At 40.7% G+C, this 27,425-nt stretch overlaps 1 protein-coding gene and 1 long non-coding RNA gene across 2 annotated transcripts; one reads left to right on the forward strand and one right to left on the reverse strand.

Moving 5' to 3' along the window:
• Positions 1-31: 31 nt before the first annotated feature.
• On the reverse strand, positions 32-23,144 carry farsb (phenylalanyl-tRNA synthetase subunit beta). Its single transcript, XM_031283602.2, has 18 exons — positions 23,019-23,144; positions 22,496-22,551; positions 22,088-22,242; positions 20,803-20,875; positions 20,544-20,659; positions 18,725-18,875; positions 18,534-18,642; positions 18,082-18,152; positions 17,934-17,995; positions 17,311-17,362; positions 17,128-17,189; positions 15,522-15,729; positions 15,335-15,415; positions 14,901-14,993; positions 13,916-14,033; positions 11,946-12,098; positions 1,446-1,593; positions 32-1,016 (listed from the first exon to the last, which is right to left on the reverse strand). The coding sequence occupies exons 1-18, from the start codon at positions 23,074-23,076 to the stop codon at positions 251-253; spliced, it is 2,532 nt and encodes an 843-aa protein (XP_031139462.1). The 5' UTR covers positions 23,077-23,144; the 3' UTR covers positions 32-250.
• Positions 23,145-23,759: 615 nt separating this feature from the next.
• On the forward strand, positions 23,760-24,279 carry LOC118495086. The gene is made up of 2 exons (XR_004897407.1): positions 23,760-24,009; positions 24,109-24,279. It is a non-coding gene; the product is annotated as an uncharacterized LOC118495086 (long non-coding RNA).
• The last annotated feature ends 3,146 nt before the right edge of the window (positions 24,280-27,425 follow it).

The raw sequence follows: 27,425 nt of genomic DNA on the forward strand, positions 1-27,425 counted from the left end.
GCACTACAAAAAAAGATTCAAAGCTAGAAAGTCAGAAGTTATAAAGGCTTTATTTGATGTTTGAAAGCAAGAATATGTTGTACTTGTATCAAAGGATAAACAGCATTTTCAAATGAAGGACCTGAGCTTTCATTATTTTATTACATGGACGTTGGAATAGTAGTTGAAAATTGTGTTTCATATTACATCACCTATAAACACCAGAAAACATGAGATGGTACCATCAGTGATTTTATACTGTCGATATGATTCAGATCTTGTTGAAGGCAGCCACATCTACAGACTGAACATAATCCTCGAAGGCGGTGATGGCTTCCTCCAGCAGATCGGTGCCCACTTTCTCATCCTCCACCACGCATCCTATCTGGAGCTTCTTGATGCCGTAGCCCACTGGGACCAGCTTGGACTGCCCCCACAGCAGCCCGTCCATGCTGACGCTGCGGACGCACTGCTCCAGCTCGGCCATGTTCGTCTCGTCGTCCCAGGGTTTGACGTCGAGCAGGATGGAGGACTTGGCGACGAGAGCTGGCTTCTTGGACTTCTTGGCAGCATATTCAGCGAGGCGCTGCTCCTTGATTCTATCCGCCTCGGCGCTCTCGGCCTCGTCGTCCGAGCCAAATAGGTCAATGTCATCGTCGCTGGCGTCGCTTGTCGTAGCTGGGAGGACAAACTGACTCTTAGCTGACGGGAGGCTGGCTCTTTCCCTCTGAAAAGACTTGATGTGGTTATACCAGCGCATGAGGTGACAGAAGGTCGAGCAGGGCGCAGAGGGGATGGCGTCAAACATTGCCATGTCAGCCTGGGACGCCGCAAAGCCCTCTATGTAGCTTTTGTCTGCCAGAAAATCATTGAGCGATTTAAGGCCGGCTGCCGTGCTCACGTCCCCAAACGCGGTTTTTGTGGAAGTTGGACGGGATGACGGGGCCTGCAAGGATTCGTCTTGCGTGGGGAACTTGTGCTCGATGACTTCCTGCATGGGGACGTCATGTGTGAGGGTGGTTTCTGCAGTGTGGCCACTGGAAGAACCAAGGCAACAAAGCAACAGGTAATGAGTCACTGAGTTGAATTACCATGCACTAACCCCAAAGCACAAGTAACCTAAATTAAGACCAGGCATGCATGTACGAGCCTACACACAGATGCACACCATTCACATCGAAAACACAATAGAGTCTCGTTAAGTTTTCCTTCTTCTGCAGCCTTGTTTATAATACATAAAACACAATGGCAGCACATAATGATGCTGCACATATTCTTTATCCTTTAGTTTCCTAATGCAACAGCTGACAGATAATCTGCAACACACTTCAACCACAAAAGCCAAACACCGGTTATCTTTTTGAAAAATTTCAAGCCTCAGATATTTTCCTCATGAATCTCATTGCTTCCTGTTTTTGTCTGACTTCTTTGTATTTTTGAGTAGGAGTTTAGGAAGGTGAAATCACAGGAAGGGCTCGATGTCCATCTCCAGGGCCGAGCAGGGCATGGTCAGCTCAAAGCGGTTGATGACATCCGGGTGGAGGACCCCGAGACGCCCTACGCTCTTTCCACGGGCAAAGATCTCTGCGCAGCGACCGGGGAAAAAGGTGGAATCTAAGAGAAAAAAGAAAACAGATCATCATTATTACATCATGACTTTAAGTGAGAAGTGAATTTTATAACACCTCCACTTGGCACCTCTTCTCTTACTAAAGCCCAGACTGCCAGGGAACTTTACATCCTTTTGTAGCTTCCTTTTCTAAAACAACAATTATCACCTTCAGTTTTCATCCTGACAAACTATTTTTGACCAGTGTGTTACTATCTAACATGCCATCTGTTTGATCTGGCTGCTTCTTGGATCATGTTTCTGCCACTACATAGTTGAAACATGCACACTGTAAAATGTATTTGCACTTGCAGAAGCATTCATTTTTCTATTAAGTATTGATGACATCCCTGGTGATGAGCGCTCACCATATCACAGAGATCATGAGTCATACAGTGTGGGCGGTACCGTGCTGGCTTTCTTGTTCCTAGATTTTCTCTTGATAATCATTTGTTCACCAACATTGGTTATTAATGATTCATTTTTCCACGGAAAGCCCTTTAGGAAGTGAAAAACGTAGCTTTATCAGGGTAGAAGCAGGATCGCTGTTGGTTATGTGAAAATGCCACAGGTCATTTACTCTAAAGCAACTACCTTTGCAGGCCATTTGATCATAATTAGATTTTCTGTCTCGGTCACTTTCATATACACACATTTCTCCTCTTCTGATTAAAATCTGATGGTTAGTATGTACAGTCAATGTGAAAGGATCCCTTTGTTCAAAAACACCAACATGCAAACAGACAGAAAGACGGACTTGTCAGAGATTTAACAAGATACAGGGGTTGCCATGACAACAGCCCCACACACAGAGACATGACATTCTCCCAGAGTGCACTGCTTCTTCCCACGCTGGGAAATGGGTTCCAGAGCCCACTACTTAGATATTCACTCATCACTATGGATGAAGGCTTACCAAACACATGGACTGTACTTTCAAGCGCGCGCGCGCGTGCGTGCGTACGTGCGTGCGTGTGTGTGTGCGTGTAGTGTGTGTGTAGGCAACTGAAGCTGAAAGTTCTATCATTTATTTTGGTTGCCTGTTCTGTGTCTGTTAGGTGTATTAAATCAGTGGAATGTGCTTTTGTCGGTTCACACGTCATCTACTTGTACCATGAGCAGGATGCCATGGCAACTATATAAATAGCTCTGGTACATCTTAAATAACCAATCAGTCAATGAAAATCCTACACTTGAGCCAGGCCACTTTCCGCCCACTCTCCTCCAACTTTCAGCAAAGCTCTCAGCGGAAAGGAGAATTAGACGGTTGTATCAGATAACCAATATAACTGGCTGATGTTGCCAACATTTTGCCATAGGATTTATGACTATTGGAGACAACTGGATATAAAGTTCACACAGGTTCTTACTGAAGCAACAAAAACTTGCAGTGAAATGAAGGCCTCATCCTGCATGAAGGACCTGCTAACACACCTAAATGGATTATTAGTATCAGTGACTTTAATTGACGGTCATCATTTCTGTTGGTTATGATAACATTGTGCTCACCAAAGTAACTGTAGATATAGGAGAATGCGGTGACATGTCTAAAACAGACAAACAAAAATTCCAATGGGAAAAATAACACGAGCACTCGGACGATCAGGTAAAGAACAAGGCTGGCGATATTCTATATTTTTGGTTACTGTCGGCAAATCCCATGAAAAGACCAAAACCATCAATGTGTTAGTCCTCATAGCTCCAAGCCTATTTACTAGGGGTGTGACGAGACACTCAGCTCACGAGACGAGACACAATATTGGGTTCACGAGACAACATTTTAATACTATTTTAAAGAAAACTTCAATGATAAAATATGACTGGAATCGAAAGTCACAAAATGAAAAAACGAGAAAAGGTTTTGCCACAAACTCAAATAGCTTCTCTCCTGTATAACAAATCTCTTCAGACCTAATATCTGCAGCGTTTCCACCGGGAATCCAAAATGCTGCCACACAAACCTTTTTACGATACTGTCCCTCTGTAATAACAAAGAATATTTCAGTTGTAAAAAATAATACCAAACCTATTTATCCTATTCATTTAGAACATCATCCCTCTCCCTTCCCAAACCCGTCCCTACAACCTATTAAATCAAATAATTATTCATTTTCTTTACACTGCACTGGAACTTTTATTCTTGTATTTGTATCTTATTCTATTTTAGACCGTTTTTAATTGCTCTTTCATGTTTAATGTAAAGCTTTTTGAATTGCCTTGATGCTGAAATGTACTATAGAAATAAAGTTGCCTTGCCCTCCAACTTCAGTCTGTCACCAGGGCAAGAAAACGCTTTTGTGCCTGTCAGTCAGTGACCAGGGTATAGAGAAAGCTGTTGGCCTGTCTCATTTGGAATCAGAAGTGTAACGTTAACTGCACCGCAATCTCGCCATTATATTATATTATATTGCAGCAAACGCTGTCTGCGTTAAGTTTTGAATTCTGTAACCACATTTATGACCGCTTTACCGGCCTTGCCGTGACTCACTGTGACTTGAACAAGCTGCAGAGGCGACGTAGTCTCATTCGTCTGCACCGCAGCTCTGCGCGTGTGTCAGCGCTGAGCTCTCTGTGTAACATGCAGAGGACAGAGAAGCTCGCAGGTACCGACATTTGGCACCGATTGATTTAACGTGAATCGGTCCTTGGTAGTACCAATTTAATTCTGCACTCGTGTACTGATATCTCAAGACAACTTTTCACCTCGACGAGAAATATTGTCATGTTTTAATATCGCGAGATCTCGTCACACCTCTGCTATTTACATCTACTAAAGACATACATGTCAAGAAGTTTCATTTCTTAAAACAAGACTAAAAAAGGGATGGGCACTGTAGTTTTTAACAAACGTTACTTGAACGAGAGATAATGGTGCATTTGTTAGGAACTATTTTGAGCTGCGGAATACACATTTGTTGCTCTACTAAGTATTTACTGCAGCAGTACGCCGTATGTGGCATTGAGTCAAAGTGTGTGTGCGTGTGTGTGTGTGTGTGTGTGTGTGTGCGCGCGCATGTTCATGATAATTAAGGAACATGTCACCCAGTGCAACAGTGTTAGCCTGGTCCTACCCATAGACTGTATATAAGAATGGACCAACAGATCCCGTGTCTCTGGACGGAGACCAGTGAAGGCCTTTAGAAGCACTTTTCCGGTGAGCGCTGAGCGTTACTGCGCAGCCTCCAACTGAGAGAGACGACGTAAATGTGACGTGAGCAACGTGTCTGAAAGTTGGAAGTCTTCTGGTAGCTGTGCCAAGAGAAATCTCAATCATTCCCAATCTTGCAGAGATGGAGAGTGTATGTATATGTAAGGAGATAACATGGACACAGGCTAATTATTGCTAACTAAAATGCTAGTTAACATTAGTAATTAAACTTAAACAGCTAATGTAAGTCTAAACTGTCTGCGAGCTTCTCCTGTTCTATACGGTAATTCCTCTACTATGGGACAGTAAGTCGCGTGGTTATGACACAATCATTAGCCTATTTTTACAAAAACGTCTGCTACGGAGCCATAACGTGAGGTACAAGGTAATGGAGCCTTTTATACATTGTCATGTTTCTTTAGAAATAAACAATGGACAAATAAAGTCTTTAAACGCTTCAGATGTAAAGTTATTTGCTGTCAAAGTGACGCCAAAATGAATGGCAGTCAATGGAATGCTAACGGGGGGTGATCACTTTGTAGAATCAAAATGGCGCCATAGGAGATTCGAGCTCTGAAGCGAAGCTTACCCCCTTGGTCCTACCAGACTCTCGTGCATTTCATCTGTACAGAGACATACTGAAGGAAAATGAAAATTGAGCGGAAGTACGTAGGAGGGCGGAGCCAGGCTACAACAGTGTGGCTCATTGATGTGTATTTAATAGTTTCTGGACAACAACTGAGCTCTACAGCACGACGAAATTGGATATATCAGTCTATAGATACACAGACAATACTTGTTAGTAGTTTCATTTCATTTTGGTTGTGGTCTTTGTACGACGACAATAATACATACATATTAGCAATTCATTTGCAGGGCAATTTTTTTTTTTTTTTTTTGCATTTGTTTTTGGTTCACTCTCACTGCTCTTATAGACATTTTCGGCAGGCAGCTGTTTTCAGAAAAAAAAAGTTCTAGAAATCAACTCTGCGCTACCTGCTCAGCACCAAACGGTAGACAGACAAAGTTACTGACTAGCTGGTGAACAGTGTTATTATGGATCCCACGTAACTTCTAGGCAAGTCCCACCCTACGATGCAGCTCGATTGGTTGGGGTTAGGCATTGTAGTGTGTGAATGTTATTGCAGGACGGGTCTTGCCTAGAAGTTGCGTGGGTTCCATTATAACGCTAGTGAACATAGTGGAGCATTTAGCAGCTAATGAGCCAGATATTTTCCCCAGGAGTTGGTAGAAAACAGAGCTAAAAGAGGTGGACAGAAACATGACTCCAAATGAATGATAATGTTTCTCTACAACTGCTGGATAGAGCTGGGAAATATATCGATATTATATCGATATCGTGATATGAGACTAGATATCGTCTTAGATTTTGGATATCGTAATATGACATAAGTGTTGTCTTTTCCTGGTTTTAAAGGCTGCATTACAGTAAAGTGATGTACTTTTCTGAACTTACCAGACTGTTGTAACTGTTCTATTATTTGCCTTTTCCCCACTTAGACATTATGTCCACATTACTGATGATCATTTATCTAAAATCTAAGTGTGAAGATATTTTGTTAAAGCACCAATTGTCAACCCTAGAATATCGCCGCAATATCGATAGAGGTATTTGGTCACGAATATTGTGATATCTGATTTTCTCCCTATCGCCCAGCCCTACATCTGGATGTATAAATAAGCAAGTATGCCATATTAACTTAAAAGGTGATGACATGTGAATGTTGTGTTTGTAGCTTGTTTCTGCTGCCCAAGTGACCAAAAAAGATTATTATTATTATTGTAGATTTAAATAAACAAACAAACGACAGTACTACTAACCTTCAAAAATACATACAAACTGAACACTTGAGGTCAATTACTGAGCAAAGAAAGAGTCACATGAACGCTTTCCTGATGGAGAATATGGGCCAAGACTTTGCATTGGACACAGTTGTTGAGTGAAACACGGGCATCTGCCTCTTAAGTGGTTTCTTCCTCCACTTCTGATCCCCTGACCTGCTATTTTATCCTTTTTCCCTCTGCTGAGTGGAGGAAACTCAGCTGACATGTATTCCCTCAGCCCCTCACTCTCTCTATGCTGGGAGTGATGGGGAGTTAGCTGTAGTTCTGTTTTGCCCTGCTGATCGACACATCCTGAGGGTGTGTGTCTGTGACAGGTGAGCTCCTAGACTGGGTCAGGACCTTGTAATGGGGTTAAGGACACGCTGACATATGGGAGTTGGGCTAATGGTGCATTAAGTGTGGAAAAAAAAATTGGCAGAGAAGATAGACTGAGTGGGAGTGAGTGTCCAGTGTGTTATGCATTAGTGAATACTGTGAGAGCATTTCAGCTCGCTTGTGTGTGTGTGTGTGTGTGTGTGTGTGTGTCAGATGGACAGTCTAAAGCACCCGTGGGTGGGTGTTGTATGTGCCAGTCTCAGCCTTGCTGCTCAGCATTGCAGTGGGTGACGTGACTCCTATGCACTCTACCACACTGCAGACTTTACATGCTTTCATACCTTTTCTTGCCTCCCCCACCCTCTTCTCTAGTCTCATCTCATATCCGCTCCCCTGGCAGCCTTCCCTTCTCCTCACTGCTCTCATTCGCTGATACTTGAGCCCATTGATTTGCAGTCTGAATGGGCCAACAGAGTAGACATGCTGCAGTGTGACCTTGGAGCATGCAAGTCAAGGGGAGAGGGGGGAAAAGAGGTGGGTGGAGAGGTAGACAGGGTGGAGTGAGAGAGAGAGAGAAAGAGGAAGGACTGAGCGAGGAACACAACACTCAAATGTTGTATGAGAGTCTCTCTGGGAAAATGCACGCAGATTGGCCTGTGCAGTGCGTCAGACCCTTGAGTCGAACCTTTCGGATTACTAATCTTGCAGGAACAGATCGGATGCATCAGAAAGATGAAACCCAACTTGGCCAAGCCGTTTAAACACAGCTTTACTGTATTTCAAGTATTATTGTGCCAGTCACATGGCACCACTGGTAAATGTCAAATCAACTTGGACTCTACAGTTTACAGGACTGTTTTTCTCCATTAGTGTGAAAAACAGCCTTTCAGAATGAAGCTCATCGAAGGTCTCAAAGACTCGGAGTGCTGATGCAACATGACTGACCTAGCCATCTCACTCATGATGAAACTTCAGAGAGAACACATTTGCACTCTTCCTTTAATGCATTTCATCATTAGAGACACAGCGAAGTTGTCTGAAATTAGTTCTTGGCCCATAACCCATGAACCATGAGTGACAGCTTTAATTTGTATTGAGCCAAGCGATGACAGAACATTGTACATCACTGCTATTTGGTATCCATCATCGACTGAGCAGCGTTATCTTGATGTATTAGGGTAAGGTGACGAATTGGAGATTTTGGAGGTAGAAGAGAAGATAAATGAAATGGAAATGAGGGAATTGTGGTTCAGAGGGGATAAAGAGTGGGCCAGAGTTTATTTTTTATTTTATTTTTTAAGTTAAAGCCCATGACGTAAAAGTAACACGTTCATTTGTAGCTTCTTATTGTATGTCTTTTTAAAGTGGTTTCTATTTTAAATGAATTAAACCTATCAAATGAAATGAAGCACCTTTTTTTAATCATTAAAGCGTAGCTCTCGCCAAAATGCAACCTAGGGTCTTTTTGTGAATATACACGAGTCAAACTTTCATTTAAAAGCATAATTAGGACGGAAAAAAACACTTAAGATTGCCCGTATTCTCGTTTTCGGCCTTTTGAATGCGAGTGCTGGGGGCACTACTATTATAGCATCAAAATCACTATTTTTAAAACACTAAGGAGGCTCGACACAACATGAAACTTTGCTCGAAGTATCACCAGGGGCTCTACACATGAATCGAGCATGGAGAACATTGTTTGTGTACACACAGTTTACTGAAAAGAAAGGTTTTAACAACTCACTGTAGCTATTGGTTTTTCCGGTCGCTGCCATCTAGTCATTCAAAAAGAGTCGATCTCTGAATGCAACTTAACAGGGAGGAGAGTAAAGATGGAAAGCTCCTGAAGCTTAGTTCCATATAAATGCACGGATAATTTGTTGTTTTGTCGTTAGTGAAAAACAACATTGACCTTGTAGTTGAAAACGGAGCCTCATATAAGAATGACATTTCCTCCTATGGGGTCCGTTCATTCACATTCGGAGATCGACTCTTTTTGAATGGCTAGATGGCGGCAACCGGAAAAACCAACAGCTACAGTGAGTTGTTAAAACCTTTTTTAATAAACTCTGTGTAAACAATGTTCTCAATGCTCGATTCATGTGTAGAGCCCCTGGTGATACTTCGAGCAAAGTTTCATGTTGTGTCGAGCCTCCTTAGTGTTTTAAAAATAGTGATTTTGATGCTATCATAGTAGTGCCCCCAGCACTCCCATTCAAAAGGCCTTTTGACTGAAAACGAGAATACTGTAAATCTTAAAAGTGGCGTTTCCGTCCCAATTATGCTTTTAAACAAAAGTTGGACTCGGGTATATTCACAAAAAGACCCTAGGTTGCATTTTGGCGAGAGTTGCGCTTTAAGTACCTTTTACAACATTTTGTCATAAAAAGTATGTTGTGTTGGTTCCTTCCATAGGCAGTAGAAAATGGAGGCTCAATGACCTGTAAGCTATGCACAGTGTGAGGTATCGTTTTTATAAACGATATATAATCTCATATCTCACTCACAGTATCACTTTACCAGATAGAACGCACAAGTGACATTTACCTGATGTTAGCGTCAGTAGTTTTGACTACAAGTCCTATCTGTTTAGTTTTAGCTTGTGTCAATTGCACAGAAAAACATAGACAATGCCAGACGGCATCAGATGACACCAGAAAAGAGAAGGCTGTGTGACTGTGCACACAACATTTTCATTTGAATGATTCAGTCTAAAGACATCCATGGAGCTGTGTAGTGATGGTCAAATGAAGCTTCGCGAACCATTGTCTTTATTTTCTGAGCTCACTAGATGGCGCTCTCTGTTCAAAGAAAAAAAGGTTAAAGGAATGGCAATTCAGTGTGTTTTCAACCCTTTGGTGAACAGAGAGCGCCATCTAGTGAGCTCAGAAAATAAAGACAGTGGTTAGCGAAGCTTCATTTGACCATCACTAGAGCTGTGACCGAGTGTTTTTGGTTCATTACAATGCTGTGTAAAAAGTCTGGTGGTATATTAATTTAATCAGAGTGTAACCACGGGTTTAGTGAAAAAAAATTCCAAACATTTGGACAATCATTTCTCCTTTGCCTGGGTAAATCAGACCAAAGTAAACATCTTATTGACCATGCTGGATTGTAGGGCTGAACGATTTTTGAAAATAATCTAATTGCGATTTTTTTCCCAAATACTGCGATTAGATATTTGATTATTTTTTTAAGCTCTTTGTCTTCTGTATTATTCAACAAAGACAAACAATAAATCATTCATTCATAGTATGAACAACACACAATTACACACTAGACAGTTAAATACATAAAAAAAAAAAAAAAAATATATATATATATATATATATATATATATATACACACACACACACACACACATACATACATATATACACACAGTGTATTTTTTTTACAGTGCACAGAGAGGAGCTGCCTCCAGCCCCTCCCCCTCGTGAAGTTGCGCGCTGCCGTGTGCACTTGCTCAGAGAGGCTATCGTTACGTTAGCTAGTTGCTGGTGTTCTTGCCGTGGGATTAACTGTACTAATAAAACTGTTGAAACACCGCGGCCACGCTGCTGTGAAAGCTCCCCGAACGTCATTTATCAGTCTGGTTGTTACCCCTCTCAGTGGCAGCTCCTCCACTCATATCTTTATAACGGAGCTAACCGCTAAGCGGAGCTAACCGCTAATCAGAGCTAATCGTTGCCAACCGAGCCTTGAGTTCTGTGTGCCTGTATCCATTAACTGCATGTATGGACTCGAGCCCGAATAAAACCCTTCATTTTATTAAAATGGCTGTAGAAGTTTTAAACTACAACTCAGAGTTGTTTGAATGACAGAAATCAGCTCAAGGTACAGTGTAGTGTTAGCGTGCTAGTTGATGCTTTCTCTGCGGAGTGCAGACTGATTTGCTCTCGCGAGTCATGTGACCAAATCGCAGCCTTTGCGATTAGGAAATCGCGCTTGTCAAACTTAGATTCTCAATTTACTCAACTTTCTAATCAAAATATGTTGAGAGATAAATGTGTAAAGAGATAAATAGCCAACCATTTATTTAAAAATAGAAGAAAAAAAAAATAATAATTGAAATACTCTAACAATTATAGCCCGGGTGATACTGGATTTTATAGGCTGATACGATATTGATATTTGGAAGCTAAAGATATATTGTCCGATAGTAATTTGTTTTTCTCTGTTCAACAAAGGTGAATGACCTCAAAACTAGCTTTGCATTCCGGCACTGCAATTTCTTGTTACTTATCAGCTGACATATACAGCGATACGATATATCTAAAATAAGCTAATATTGTCAGATTGATCTGTCTAGCTCTAGTTACAATAATATGAAGCATATTAAACCAGAAAAGTGATTAAGCAGTTTAAAGACACATCAATCACCCTTTTTAAGTGCAACAGAACTCTCTCATCAAAACCAAGTATCTCATTATAAAAGTATGCATTTATATTTTTAGCCCATGTCTCTGCCACCTTTATCAATATTATTGTTTTCTCTTGTATACCAAATTCTTTGGCCATCCCCTCCATAGATCTAATCGAAACTAACAGCAAAATATTGCATGTCATTGCCATGGAAACTGTGCCCCCTCAATAAACTAGGGTAAACGCGCCTGGGTAGCTCACCTGGTAGTGCGGGCGCCCATATAGAGGTTTACTCCTCGATACAGCGGCCGTGGGTTCGACTCCGACCTGCGGCCCTTTGCTGCATGTCATTCCCCTCGCTCTCTCCCCTTTCAAGTTTAAGCTGTCCCATACAAATAAAGGCCTAAAAATGCACACAACACCCTGGTAACAAACAACAATGCAGTCGCTGCTAGAATGGATTTACATAACTCACATGACACAGATTTATTTGTTCACCGGCTTGGCAGGTAACTGAACATGTTCTTAATCACAGGGGTTAAAATCCCTGGGATTTTCTCCTCCCTGTATTTTAAAGCTATTTACCACCAAAGCGACCCCTTAAGTATATTCATATAGACCTGACTGTTAGTTTTCAACCCCCTCCCTTTCAAGGCTTCTTACCCTCTGCAGCCTGGATATGGTAGCCGTCCACGCGGGCCGACTTCACCTCCAGCAGTTCCATGGTTCGGTCCAGCAGGCCATGGATCACCTCGAAGCCCGGACTCTTGTTGTAGTAAACAGCACAGAAACGCCGGCTGTTCCTCGCCCCGACATCTGGTTGGTGGGATGGTGGGGTGTCAGGGACATTGAGAAAAGGGCTATACAATATCAAGCCAACATTGTTTTTTATATCTATCTATCTATCTATCTATCTATCTATCTGCCAGTAAGTGTCAATCAAGACTACAGTGGTCGTCTATGGTAAACTCTTTACTCAAATTGATTAAAATAAGACAATTTGTTCAGATTTCTCACAAGTGTATACATTTAAATCATATTAATCATATCACGTAAGTAACCAACAGACTTTTAGCATCCTCTTATCTAAAAGATGTTTAGATGTGAAGAATAAACTGGGTACTTATTAGTAATATTGTTATTTTTATTAACATTGTCAAACTACATCTTGACCACCTATTATCAGCTTGCTCGATGGTTTTTTAAGCCCCCAACGTCGACTTCAAGGCAGCGCTGCGACCGCAGACTTCAAGGCACCTAACCCTAACCATTGCCTAATCCTAGTGCCTTCTAGGCCATGGCCTACGAACTTAACAACGTCCCCCACACCACACACCTACCTCGTAGCCAACCAGGTGCCTGGGTTTACTTTGATGCGTGTGTGACCAAATATAATTGTATTTGTATTATATTGTATCAAACATGCTGTGTGTTCTCATGTATTTACTCTATATCACACGTGTCAAACTCAAGGCCCATGGGCCAAATCCGGCCCTTGCTAATTTTGATCCGGCCCCTATATACATTTAGGTTCACAATACATTTTGGCCCACCTAATTTTTGTCACTTTTCACTTTTTTTTTTAAAGTGCCCATATTATGAAAAAAATCACTTTTTCTGGGATTTGGGGTGTTATGTTGTGTCTCTGGTGCTTCCACACACATACAAACTTTGAAAAAAATCCACCCATGCTGTTTAGAGTGAGATACGGTTTCTGAATGTGTCCTGCCTTCAGTCTCTGGGTGAGCTGTTCAAAATTGGCACGGCTTGTGACGTCACAAGCTGAAACGAGCAGGCTAACCGCAACCATTAGCTCGTAGCGTTAGCGTTAGCATGCTAATGCTAACGCTAACACTAGCATGCTACCTCATTCTCAATAGCAAAGCACTGCTACAACACACACAAGTTCACCATAATCTACAAAACAACTACTTACATGTGCGCCCTCATTTAGAAGTCTCCCAGCTAATCCTGCCTTGTAACTGACCGAAGTTGTAGAAACAGCCTTTCTTTTACTGTCTATGGAGCTAGCTAGCTGACATGATCTACATCTGAGCTACTGCACGTGCGAGTGCAATCAAAGATAGTACAGAAGAAGAAGAAGAAAAGAGGTCTCACTCTGTAGCTAAAACAGAGACCAGCTGAAAAGAGGATCTGCAGCAGTGAGAGAGAGCACTGCAGTACAATAAAAAGATGGTGTTTTTTGAAAATTAAACCATGTAAACCTATTCTGGTACAACCTTAAAATACAATTATGAACCTGAAAATTAGCATAATATGGCTGCTTTAAATGCTTTTTCCAAACGTTTTTGGCATTTTCCATGACATTTTTACCAACCAAACTGTAAGTGAGAAGACTATATGAGACATGCAATAATACAGTCAATGATATTTGACTTTTCCCATGACATAAAAGCAATAAACTCTATGTCTGTCCCTTGATATGATTCTCATTTTCTAGTGTGGCCCTTAGGGGAGTTGAGTTTGACACCCCTGCTCTATATGTTCACAGTTTCCACTGAATAAACTGACAGAGCTGTTGAGAGCAACAGGGTTTCAACTGTTTTAATGGTGTGTTAGGTACAGTGTGTACGTGTTATCTAAGACAAAATGATTTTCTCCCCTTCGCCTACCTTTGGTCTCATCCTTCAGCACCACGTCAGATATCTCAAACAGTTTGAGGGGAAGGGGCATCTTCCTGTTGGACGCTATGGTTTTCAGCAGGCCTGGCAACAAGGTGGTGCGCGCCACCTGGTGGTGATAAACAGTGGTGAAGCTGGATACATACATATAGCTACAATCTTTCAGAGAGGACAAGAGTGCCCACTTCTGGAGAAACACCACCACAGTTTATGGTTTTGACTTTTTAAAACATTCCTGCATCATTGTCTATGTTATTAAATTAATACTTTCCATTACTTTCCTGATTTTTCATAATTAATAAGATTTTTAGTAAGAAAAATGAACTAAGAAACAAATTAGTATAATTTTCTTGACGTAATGTCAACATTTTTTAATGAGTTCACAGAAATAAATATTGCAACACTTAAATTATGTCCCTGGACATAATTTGCGTACTAATTTGCAAAAAGCTACTTTGTGTTGTGACCAGAAGATTGGTTTCACTTCTGTACTGACATTAGTTAGCAAGGTGATTTTTCAGATGGCACAGAACTACCTTAAAGTGTCCACGAAGCACAGAGAATATATTACAACTTTACCCAAGTATGTGCAATATGAACATTAAATATGCAAAAGTGAAACTGTACTCATCTTCTTCTGCACAACTGCAAATACATTTTGGAGCCAAAAGGGACAGCACAGGCCTTTAAATGACCATTTATTCTCTTGTCTCATGACAAATTCAGATAAAGGCCTTTCGGATTAATTTGAGCCCACATGATCTAGCTGCAGGTTGTTGTTTTTTTTTTTAACCAAATCATGGCTGGGTAGAAAATGAAATTTTCAGTTTCAGGTTAACTTTCCTTTGAGGCTAGAAGATTATTCTAAATCTATAAATAGTATATATTTTCTTGTTTTCAAACAATTCTGCAGAGGTGCAACGTATTAAAGCATTGTAGAGTTATTTACACAATCTCATGTTATATTCTTACTGACCTGGAACTCAGCTGTCTTGGGGTTGGAGATATGAACCGCCCTGGTCTCTGAGATCTTTTTCCCAAGCTTGTCTGCTACATCTTCTTCAGAACACTACAGGAAGAAAGAGGGACAAATTCCTTTATGGAGGCAAGACAATGTAACTTTTTGGCTAAAAGTGATGGTTATGGGATAATGCTAAATGCTACTGTTTAGCTAACCGTACTATAACAGTCACACATGTGGAGCACAGTCATAAACTTGTTATACAGCAATATTTAACCCAAATTTGCAAATATTAGCTAACATTAGCCACCATAAGCTCATACCAGACCAAATAAAGCTGTAGCAACAAAACCCCTAAGGCTGCTTATGAATTCAGCTTTTCATTCATAAGAGGAAGACTGTTTTATTTCTTCCCTTAAAAGATGTGTGCCTTTGTGTTTTTTTCTTACTAGGGCAAAGTTGAGGGCTTCCGTGAATCCAGCAGCTGCCAGGTCTTGTCTCAACAGCTCTGTCAGTTTATTCAGTGGAAACTGTCAACATATAGAGTAAATACATAAGAACACACAGCATGTTTGGTAAAATACAATGACATTTGGTTACACAGGCATCAAACATGTAGAAGTTAAACCCAGGCACCTGGTTGGCTACGGTGTAGGTGCGTGGTGTGGTGTGGGGGACATTGTTGAATCCGTAGGCCATGGCGGCGTCCTCCATGATGTCACAGGCGTGGATGACGTCTGACCGTGTAGGCGGGATCTCAACCTCGATCTCATCACCAACACCTGTAGCCTGGGAGCGCAGACACATCTTGGTCAGCAGCTGGGCTATTTTCTCAGTTGATTCACTGTCAGGAGAACACAAAACAAACACTATTAATAACACTATTAAAAAGTAGGACTTATTAAGGTTTCTAACAAAATAATAATGAACACCAAGAGAATTTGGTGCAGACCAGTCATACAAGTCATGTACAGATTGTCTGCCTCAGTCTCTCCACAGTGGAACATTTGATGCCTTAATAAAAAGTTTGGAGTTCGTTACAGAAATCAACTAAAATATTTTGAAGCAAAATGAATATTCTACTCACAATATCATCATTATGGCTTGACAGTTTACTGAGAGGTTGGACAAAGTTTTCCTTTTCATTTTTTAATTTTCTTTTTCATTATTTTATTGGCATATTTTGACATGGAAACAGCTACAGTTGAGTAGATAGGAAAATTCTCTCACTCCGCCAGCTGCCTCAGGGTCTTTATGCAGGTTGCTGTCAGGGGGAACATCCTCTACTGTAACAGACTGCATAACATCACCTGTATACGGCTCCTATTTCTTGTCTTGTATCTCCCTGACTGTCACTACCAGTTAACCGCCTCCCATCTAAGACGTGAAGTGGTTTGCTTTAGCAGAACGTTTTATAGCGTTGAACTTTATGTCAAACCATTCCCTCTTAATTTCTGTTACACAGTACAGCGCTGCTCTGATGACACATTATTGGTGAGAATCTTTTGTATTGTTTTGGGTCCCATAATACTAAACTGACACTGCTATATCTGTTGTGTTTTTTTCTGCTGATTTCTGAAAGCAGGACTTGAAAGCTCTATAGTGTGAAATTCTTTTTTTTTTACTTTTAGGTGGAATTTTTGTGAATGAAAGTTGCCCCCAAACAGAATGGAACAAGCAGTTTCATATAGCTATTTAGGGCTGTCAATTGTGCAAATGATCATATCTCATGAACACATTTCCTCATGAACAAGTGGCATTCATCAGTTTGAAATGAGCGATTTACAACAAGTGTCTTGGGACACTTGTATGAGAAAACCTCTAAGAAAAAAGTAAGAGAAGTTTAAGATATAAAATGTTCTTGCATGAGGCCCAATGTAATAATGCAATCCAATACTACAGCCCAAACTATAATCTGAGAAGTTTATATTTGTCGGTACTGTCTCAGAGAGGTATGAACAATGTGGTCATTTATGAGGCTGTAGTTAGTGGTGATACTGATATTGAGGTGTTTCTAATATTCTGTTCTTCTCATATTACAAAGGATTTGTTGCAGGGCTGCTGTTCCAGATTGTGTTAGATAGTACAGGTGTACCAACTCAAACCGGTCAGTCTGTGAATTTGCATGTTGATGCAAAACTTGTGACAAAGCAAAATCTTAACAAACATTTACCTGCAGGCACTTTCCATATATTTTACTTTGATCTTGCACTATTATACAGAGTAGGTCCAAATGACTCACTTGATGCCCACTTTTTGGTTGATGAACTCACTGGACAACTTCTCCTTCCTGTAGGCCAGCTCCTAAAGTACAGACCAGGAAAGAAAACCAGAGAATTAGGAGACTAAAGAAGAAATTCATGTCACATAAATAAATAAAAAATATTAAGGACACAGCGCAAGACGGTTGTAGTGAATACAGTACTGGGTATTTGCAGGTCTTGCCGTCTGGGTACACCACCTCAGCCTCCTCTACCCTGAAAGAGCAACAGAAGCAAATATCACTATCTATGTAATCCTCTTACACTTTAGTCATTTATTTATCTTTTATGATGGTATTGGGTATATGTACATCACCTAATATGAAGAGAAAACATCAGTATCTTGAACATAGGGCATATGACACAAACCCTCTATAAGAGAGACTTTAGGTTTTAAGTAATTACTGTTATTCAGGGTTGGTAAAGCTCGGCATATTTCATGCCGTCTGAAGATGAAAAAAAGGTAACACTTGGAAATATTGCACAAAGAAATGCCATCACATCCATTATGGACACTTTACTGTATGTTCATGGTAGCTAATTCACTTGAAGGAGGTGGTCAAAGCAGGACTGTTTTCAGCAAGACAATGCAAACAGGACATTTTTGTAAATGAGCAATTCTTTAAATCTGGAAGATGAGGCAAACATGTTTTAAATGATCAGCATCACCATTTTATGGCTCTAAGCAAGTGTTTCACAATAACCAGAGAATTTCATCTTCCACCTCCAAAATGCTGTTGTTCTTGTCCGTCAACAAGCTAGTATCTGAGCCAGATATGGGACTTACGTGAAAGGCTGTGAACAATACTCGCTGAACATGGTCACCATCATGTCCAACACGATCTTTGCCTGGAGAAAACAAGAGAACAAGCTCAAGTCTGTTTTCCTTGATAACATTGACAGGACAACATGTTCGGTTCTCCTCTCAGTAGTACCTTGGTCAGGTCGGTGGCTGTGCACTCAACAAAAACGTTCTTGGTCTTTAGGGTGATTTTTGAATGGTCACCTGGAAAAACAAAAGATTAATATTATAAGACTAGATCATATATTTTAAGGTTGTTTTTCTTTTTTACCTTGGAATTCTAAAGTTCACATTTACTTTTTCTTTTAAAACTTTAGCTCATGATTGGCTGGTTAAAGCTATAGTGACTGGTTTCTGCCGCCCCCATGAGGAATTCTAAGTAATGACAACCAAACTGTCGCAAGTCACATAATACAAACTTTACGTAATATCAAAAAGTTACGCACTAAAGCTTTAACCATATTTATTTAGTTGAAGCTTTGGATTTAAAAAAACCTGATGTAATAGGTCAGATCTCTTTGTGTGACAGGCAGAAAACATAGCCAGAACTGAAGGCAGACACATGAAGACAGAGACAGTAGTCACCGTTGATGATGGGAGGCATGGACAGGACAACGCCATTGCTGTCGTAGATGATGGGGTACACAGGCTTGTCTTCAATAATGTGAAGGTAATGCTTCAGGTGGCTGTCTGTCTGTATGAGTCAGAAGAACAACGGCAGGTTAGCGCCACCCAAAAAGACAAACTGCCCTTCTAAATGCCAATTATCTGTTCACCTTGTAGAGGCTCATGAGCTGGGTGGCAGTGTATTCTTTAGTCTGGTTGAGGGGTTTAAAGCTGATGTCTCCGGGAGGCTTGGCTGTGTATGTGAAAGGACCAGAGATGGTGTCCAGGTCATGGGTCCCGATGGCCACCAGGCTCCTCTTCCTGCATGAACATAGTTATGAGTCTTTTTTCTTCCCAACTACTATAAAAAAAAAACAACCACAGAGGTGTGTTTTCTGCCATGGTGTGAGCAGAAACCTGATGATGTGACCTAACATTCCCCATTTGGAGGAGTGAGCAGACTACACTACATGGTCATGTTTACTGAAATGAAAGAATATGTCACCAAACGCACCACTATAAATGGCTTTCAATGGCATGAAGGCAAAAGCAATATCAGGCTTCAACTACACAGAATATACTTCAGTGGGATAAGTTCACAGTTGCTTTTGTTCTTCTAAAAGGGAAAAAAAGAATTAAATGACACAAGCATTGTCCTTTAAATAGTAACATATTACCCTACTTGATTCTTGGAAAAGGAAGTGAACAAAACAGATGCTAATAAGTACAAGTTATTGTAGAGCTGAAACGATTATAGTTAGTGAATCGGGTAACACTTTACTTGAAGGTATCTACATAAGAGTGTCATGACTGTGTCATGACACTCATGAACCCTAACTAACCCTAACCATAACGTGTCATGATAAAAACCGAATGACACTTACTAAAAGAAGCGTTATGTCATAAACGTTTATGACTTGTTTATAGTGTTTATGACACATTCATGACAGTGTCATGTCACTCTTATGTAGATACCTTGAAGTAAAGTGTAACCGTGAATCGACAGAAATCTAGTCTGCAACTATTTTGATAATCAATACATTTTTTAGCAAAATTGTTAAATATTAGCTGGTTCCAGCTCGTGCATTGTTCTTGTCTTACATCATTGTAAAGTGAATATCTTTGTGTTCTTGACTTTTGGTCTGACGAAAAAGACCATTTAAAAGGTGCAGTAAGCGATGCTGCGTGAAGATTGTAGGTGTTTGAACTCAACTGCCAAACAAATACAACCCTCCCTTCAGAATCTCCGCCCCAGAATTATGGAAGCACACTGATTGCAACCACTTCTGTCTCTGCTGTCTGTGTCTCTGCTGACTAAACGAAATATGGCAGAATCGATGTTAGCTCACGTTTGGATTGGACGTGGATTAGCAAACTGTCGCTACTGCTGTAAAGCCAGCCAGTTGGGGGCAGCCATCACAAATAAAAACGGACGAGGTTAAACTGACCTATTGAAAAAAGAAAACAGTAAAACAGCGGAGTGAGTTATTACTCACTTGTCCAAAACGGCAAAAGCCCTCATCAGTTTTAATTCCTTTGAAATCACGGAGGTTTCAGCAGCGCTGAAAAGCCTCAACGATGTTAACAAGGCTTTCCTCCTTTCCCGGTCATACAATTTCTTTTTTAATTTTGCATTCTTCAGTCCTTTTAATCTTTTGCTGTTTCTCTGCCAACACTTTTTGTTGATAACTATTGGCCGGACGCTGCCACCCATGCAACATGTGGCCAAAAAAAAACAAAAAACAGGACATTGTAGCATCTGTATGGTGCTTCCACTGAATTGTTCAAAGCATGTTCATAAAGCGCTGAAAACAAATTGAGGTTGGTCAGGTTATACAAGGCAGGTGTACCTAACAAAGGGACTATAAAGACTATACACACAGTGGTAGTAACCAGATTTCCTGCAGTTACTTTTAAATGGCATCACTTAGCAGAAGGCGACAGGTATTGCAGGTGTGCAGTTGTACTTTGTGTAACCGCTAATCTGACCTGCAGATGTTTTGGTGGAGTTTGTCCTGCAGCTCGATGAAGCTGTCATAGCGCTCCTGTGTAAAGGTGATGTTCCTCAACACTGCTGCCACAGCATGGGGTCGCACTGCCGCCGTCTGCACAGAACAAATATGTTAGTAAGTGAACAAACTATGGTTACCATGGTAATACACACATTGGTTTGATTTATAAACCAAACTAATGGCAGCTTCAGGCCACAAACCATTGCCATTTAAAAAGTCTGAATGTTACCACCCACCTCCTTAGTAATAAACAGCTTCTGAGGCTCCCCGCTGACTGGGCTAACACGTCTGTAGCGAGGTGCCTCCAACCTGCAAGACAAATACAATATCTGTAGCAACAGTAGAGCCTGAAGTCTGCGTGCACTACAACCACAATGGAGAAGCGCCTTGTATTTAAGCAAGCCTCATTCAACCAAAAACACATGTTTTAGTAATATCAAAACTAGAAAATTAAAAAAATTAAATTGCACAATTGATCACAATTTTATCAAAATCGCTAGTGCAATATCCAAATACGCAATATTTGTTAAAGGCAAAATATGTGTCAAACCATTCTGAATTAAGTATTGTGGTGCTGCAGAGACATCCTAGCCTACAAATTGTATCCAACAGACTAAATCCTCGCAAAAATCCCACTATAATCATTTTAATTTCAATATTTTTCAATGAAAATGAGAATAATGATACAAAAATGATCATTCCCTCCAATATGGGGAATCATATCGCAATCACAATATCGGTCAAAATAATCGCAATTAGATATTTTCCTGATAATCGTGCAGCCCTGAACGAAACATAGTCATACATTTTAGTCCTTAACATATCCATCCTCCTTAAGGCCATTTTACGGTTGTGCACAAACTCCACACCATAGCTACGCCGTCGCTCCTACGGCGTTGTGACCCTTTCGGAGTTCTGCGTCGGGGTTGAACGTGTTTCTTTGCATCGCGGTGCATTTCACCGCAACAACGCTAGGGGGGGTGTGGTTTCCGGAGGGTCAATCGCGAAACTTTTGTTTACTTGTGCGTTGGTGTGTGCCTCGATCTGGCATGTGTGTGTGCCTGGGGAGTGGGTGATAGCGCGAGGGAGAAAGTGAGAGAGTGACGGCAATTGTCTTCGGAGCAAGTTGTGACTCTAGAGGCATAGTGAGAAAAACAAAGTGTCTTCCCTGTGCTTTCTGAACACAGTGGGAAATCCGTAGCTGGAAGAGTTAACCCGTTCCTTGATTTAATGTTGTTTATGGAGAAGGAGAACCTGGAAATGAGTCAGTGCGTGGCCGCGACGTGTAGTTAAATTATTTGAGAGGTGCACGTCAGGCTACGGCATAGGGTCCGGTGTAGACGCAGAGGGGTCTGCGGTCGATTCTACGCACGACTATAAAACGGCCTTTACTTTGAAACGCTGGAGCGCTGAGGTATGCTGTAGGTTGGTCAACCTTGGCATGCAATTACAATCATCCTTCACTTAGATTGTAGCAACCACAGCAGTACGCCAATTCTAGCATTACAGGACACCACTCACTTATTCTTGAAGACCTGCAGTCCACGGACCAGCCCCTCCAGACACAGCAGGTCATAGCGGTTAGCTGGAACATCAATCTTGTACAGAATGACGTCAGATGCTCCTGATGCCTTGGAGTCACCCTGCTCTCGGCTGATTATCTCCCTCTCTGAGGTCTGGAATGGGGTCAGAACCAAGTTCATAGCTCAGTGGATCGTTTTGACACAAATGTAGAATCCGACCTTTCTCACATTGGACATTTGGACAGACTTGTCAAACACAGGTATGACAGTTTGTTTTTTTCCTTCTTTTATTTTTTTTTTATTGCTATGACAAGTAAAACTGTACACCATGAGAAGGGTCTATTGTGATTATGAAAAAGGATTAGGATACACTATGGTTTGATATCCTTTAACGTAGTTTACTCACAATTTCATCCAGCTCCAGCCCAAATTCAAAGCACAGCTCATCAAACTCCTCATCAGCTAAAACAAGAAACAAACAGTTATTACTAAAACAGCTTTACAATGCGTTAAGTACTCACTGGCTGCTATCTTCCCGTTGCTGGTCCTTAACATAGAGTAGACATATATAAAAGGTCCTTAACAGCAGCCTGCTCAGATTTAAATGACAGAAGCCGGGGGAAATGATGCAATCTCTTTGGCTCAGAGAGGCGCACTAACTAATACTACTTTTTTATTGTCACAAATACAATGTATATTAAGCACGAATTTCCTTTAAAAAATATTAAAATAAATAAAATCTCATTTAAGACGGTTTTAATAAAGACAGGTAAAGTAAGTTGCTCGTGAGCAGCTGCTGCTTTGCTAACCATCAGGCTAATTATTTCAGGCAGTACTCTGACTTCCTCGGTCTTCTAGAGCCAAAGGAACATTTGATAACCAAGCGGACAATTTGTCAATTACTTGAATATGTAGTAAACATGACTTACTGTATGTTTTGCCCAAAGCTTTAAAGAGAAGATCCCTTTTTACTCCGACAGTCGGCATGTTGACTGCTAATCCTCCTCTGCCCAGTGGAAAAGGACCCCACCAGGCTGTAGCTGTCTGGTGCGGTGCCTGAGTGAAATCCAATTAATTAGTATCAAATAATTTGTGGATAAAATATGAAAACAATAAGTGGGCTTCCATACTATTGAAGCCCCTTTATTGTTTTCATAAATAATATTGATTATTTTAATGAGAACACAAATAGTGTAACTAATTATGCTTTTTAAAAACAAAGTGCTCTCCAGTAATACAAACATTAGCGCATGATAATGAAAACAGAAGAGACAAACAACATGCAGCACAATGTCTTGAAAGTTCAAAACATAGCTACATACAGCTGGCATAACTACAAATACCAATATCACATCAAACAATCTCATTCAATTGTCATGATTGACATAGGCTACTGTTAAGTATTAGGCCACTTCAGAATGATTGATGATTTTAGTTTAAAAATGCAACTATTGTTTAAGAAAAGTTGTCTTAATGAAACATCAGAAAAAATATCAGTGATATCACATACAGCTCATTAGAATCAAGATGCATTCAAATATTATACATGAATCTGAGGAAAGCAATCTAATTGGAATGTTTCTGGTGAAGGCCAGATTCCAGCATGTCTAACAGTTGCAGAGACCATGTTTTCAAGGATTTTAGACAACAAATAGAGCTGAAGATGGACATAGTGCCATGAATCCCGCCTCCTGAGTTCATGTTCTGCCTCAGTTCCTGTTTTTTGTCTGTGAGTCTGTTTTCTGGGAGTTCCTGAACGCACCCTGTCTGGTTGCCTGGCGACGAAGCAAGGCGGGATAATCTGCAACCACCCACACCTGTGTCTCATCTGCAATCTGCACACCTGGTCCTGATCATCACCTCTCCACCATTTAAGCCATGAACTGACATCCATTCCCTGCTGGCTCGTTAGCCTCACCAGTATGTTTGCTAGAGTATCAGTTAGTGAGTTTGAGAACAATTGTTCTGCTGTTTTGTGACGTTGTGCCGTTGCTAATCTGCCTGTTCCTCTGTCTGCAGTTTTGTGACCTGGGAAATTCTCTCCACCTCTGCCTGGCTGTCTGCTTCACCATCATTATTGGATCTGCATTTATCTGTCAGCCGACCCACTTCCACCCACTGCCTCACCAGCTGGACTCACCTGCTTCCACGTACAAAGCCAAATAAAAACTCACCTTTTTTTTCATTCTACTTACCTTGTCCTTGTCTGCTTTTGGGTTCCTGTCCTAGTGAATTGTGACACATAGAATTCTATGACAGCAAAGAATCAGAAGGTACATGGGCTGAATGCACCTGAAATAATGATGCACACAGTATCAAGGAAATTATTCACGATAACAATGACAACTATGAGAACAGATTGTGGCACAGCATGTATATGCATAATGAGAAATTGAATTACGGATGAAAGGATTTATTTCATTAAAAGAACGGTTGAAAGAACAATCTCACATCAAATAGTTGTATTGTTAGCAAAATATGTTTAGAGAAGGCACCCTAATAAGAAAAAAGTATCAAGGACAGCAAAAAACAGATGTCACTCAAATTATAAATCTGCTTGGTGCATAGTGGTTAAAATTGATGACAGATACATTCCAATCATGCAATGATGGATTATCCATATTATTCTATTAGCAAACAGAGTGGTGGGAAGGAAGGATTTTTATTACAACTCTGACTAACGACAAAGTGGAGCAGCAAGCCTTGTTTCACCGTGTCATTTTTCCATTAATAAGTAGCTATGACAGTCAATCTGTTTTCTGCTTGTCTTTCTGTCTCCATTATATATCACACTGCCACTGTATCATACTGCAGAGTGAGTCATCACACTGCCAGTGTCACACTTGTATAGCTCCGTAATTTCTTAGGATTACAACAATACAACAGTCAAAATGTAAAGAGTAAAACATTTGGATAGAAAAAAAGTCAATCATAATGCATGACAGTTATTAGAGAATACAGACAAGAAATTATGATATTTTACATCAGATAAACCCTCTACTTCAAACCTCCAGATAACATTATCAGCATCATGCTTCGGCATTGTATTGGTTGCCAGTTCAAATCCACTCATAGTCCTAGAATTTCTGAATAGCAAGTGCACTGCCTGCCCTCAACAACTCCCATGTGTGTGTATATGCCTTCATTTCAGCACAAATAGGAGGTACATTTTCACAAAGGCCCTTGGTATCATCGATATTTGGTATCCAACTGTGCAAGTGTCTTTGTTTTTTTTTGGCTGGGTGTGGGGGCTTTATAAATTGCACTATCTGGGTCAATTCTCAGTAGGCCAACATACAAATCAAAGTAGTGTTTTTTTTTTTCAAGGTTTGGTTTTGCATGATCGCGGTAGTGTTTGTGTTGGGGTTCTGTAAAGTTTGGAATTGTGCATTGTACCTGTCAGATCCCCAGCCACACCCTTCAAAGCATGTGACCATAAGTTTAAATTTAGACTACAATCACATTGCTGTACTCATCTACAAAACTATGCCTCCGTTAATATGGGCCCAGTCCAGGATGCCCACTTGAATCATAATTAACCAAATTATAAATAATGTGTATTCACTTTTACAAGAGCTGTAACCAGCGAAACAGGAGCATCACACATGTCAGCTTCAACATAAGTGTTTCCGGATTCTGAACTGCACTGTGTGCGCGTGTGGTTGTATGTGTGAGTGCCGTGCGCCTGGCCTCTAGCATAGTAACCATGGATGTAAGAGAACGATAGTAACCCATGCAGTCACCTCCTTCCATCTGGCCCATCCCCTAGCACGCGCCACCTCCACGAGTCCAATCATAAAGCAGGGATATGGAAAGCCTCCCCCGTCGCTCCAAAACACCGCCATCCATCCTCGTACAGCAACCATACGGCAACACAACGACGCGCGGTTCACTTCCGGGCTCAGATTGCAGAGTGCAATCAACGCTATAAATATATATGTATATATAAATTAGAGCTCTCCGCTGCTGTAGCCTGGATGAACTGACACCTGTGGTAAGTTTCTTTTTCGTTCCAGGTGCCGTTTGGGATGCTTTAGGTGTGCCGGATACAGATGCGTCAATTTGCCCCAGAAATACAGAGACAACTCTGGAAGTAACGAACTTTATTCTAAAAATGAAGACATGAGACTTCCCATGTTGCTGATTTTCTTATAATGTCGTTACGAATGTAGCACAGAGTAGCGTATGTGTACAACGTATACTGTCACTTGCTAGTTAACGTAGTATTATCATCTGAACCAAAGTAAAGAGTCTCCCACCAAAATGAGAATCAAATCTGAGAGAGAACCAGCTGACGTCAAGTCATATTGTTAACTCTCAGCTGAGAACTCTAGGTATGAATGTGTTTAAATGGCATTGCATTCAAAACGACTAGCCTATTATTTAAGACAGGCTATACCCCTGCTTGATGTGTTCTTGGACTAAACGTGGTAATTAGGCTACCTCGTATGGCCGGCGCCGTAAACATTGTTTTGCCATAAATACAGATTAAATGAATTTTACAGCAGTCAAAATGACGCAACACGGTTTGAAATATTTTGTTTTGAAATTCTAAATCGGAAGTTATCTTGCCACTGTTGGTCAGTTGGATGGCACTTTTGGTCTTGGATGTTGCAGCTTGAACATCTGTAGCTCATTGATACCACCATTATAATGACATATAGGCCTACAATTCACAATATGTTGTGTGTCTTTTGTTCTCATTATTATGATTCATACGTGTCATGATTTCAGTATTTCTGCATGTGAGCATGCTCACTAGCTTATATGGTCATTGTAATAAGCACATTTTAACATTGAGGTGAGCTTTTATAAACACCAGCACACTATTATATATTTTTGGTAGACACAGCTATTTAATACAATTATAAAATGCAGACAAGTATCACACAATTTATAACAGTGTGTGTTTTAATCAAAGGCAAGACATGAAAATCTGTCACCTCACCAAAGCCCTCACTCTAACTTTTACAACCTCAAGCTGCTTGCCACTTTTAAGATCTATTTACACAGCTGAAGTGAACTGGCCTGCCGCAACGGTTATCAAATGATGTAGGTCCATTAGAGTGCTCCCGTACCTACAGACAGAGATGCTATTGTCTTGCAAGGATGGTCCGATGTGATTATAAAACACACAGACACACACTCTTCCTCCTTGGAAGCCATGTTTCTCAGAAGGGCAAGTGAGGAGGACACAAGTCTGCATTATTATGGTGTTATAATAAATATACTTTTTTTTATTGATTTGGCTGTTGTATAAATAGAGTAGAGAAAGGAATAGGTTGCTGACTGCCATGTCTGCCAGTAGTTTATGTCACCAGGTGCACACAAAAGCA

The sequence above is a fragment of the Sander lucioperca genome, chromosome 5, assembly GCF_008315115.2.
Source record: "Sander lucioperca isolate FBNREF2018 chromosome 5, SLUC_FBN_1.2, whole genome shotgun sequence".
Lineage (NCBI taxonomy): Eukaryota > Metazoa > Chordata > Actinopteri > Perciformes > Percidae > Sander > Sander lucioperca.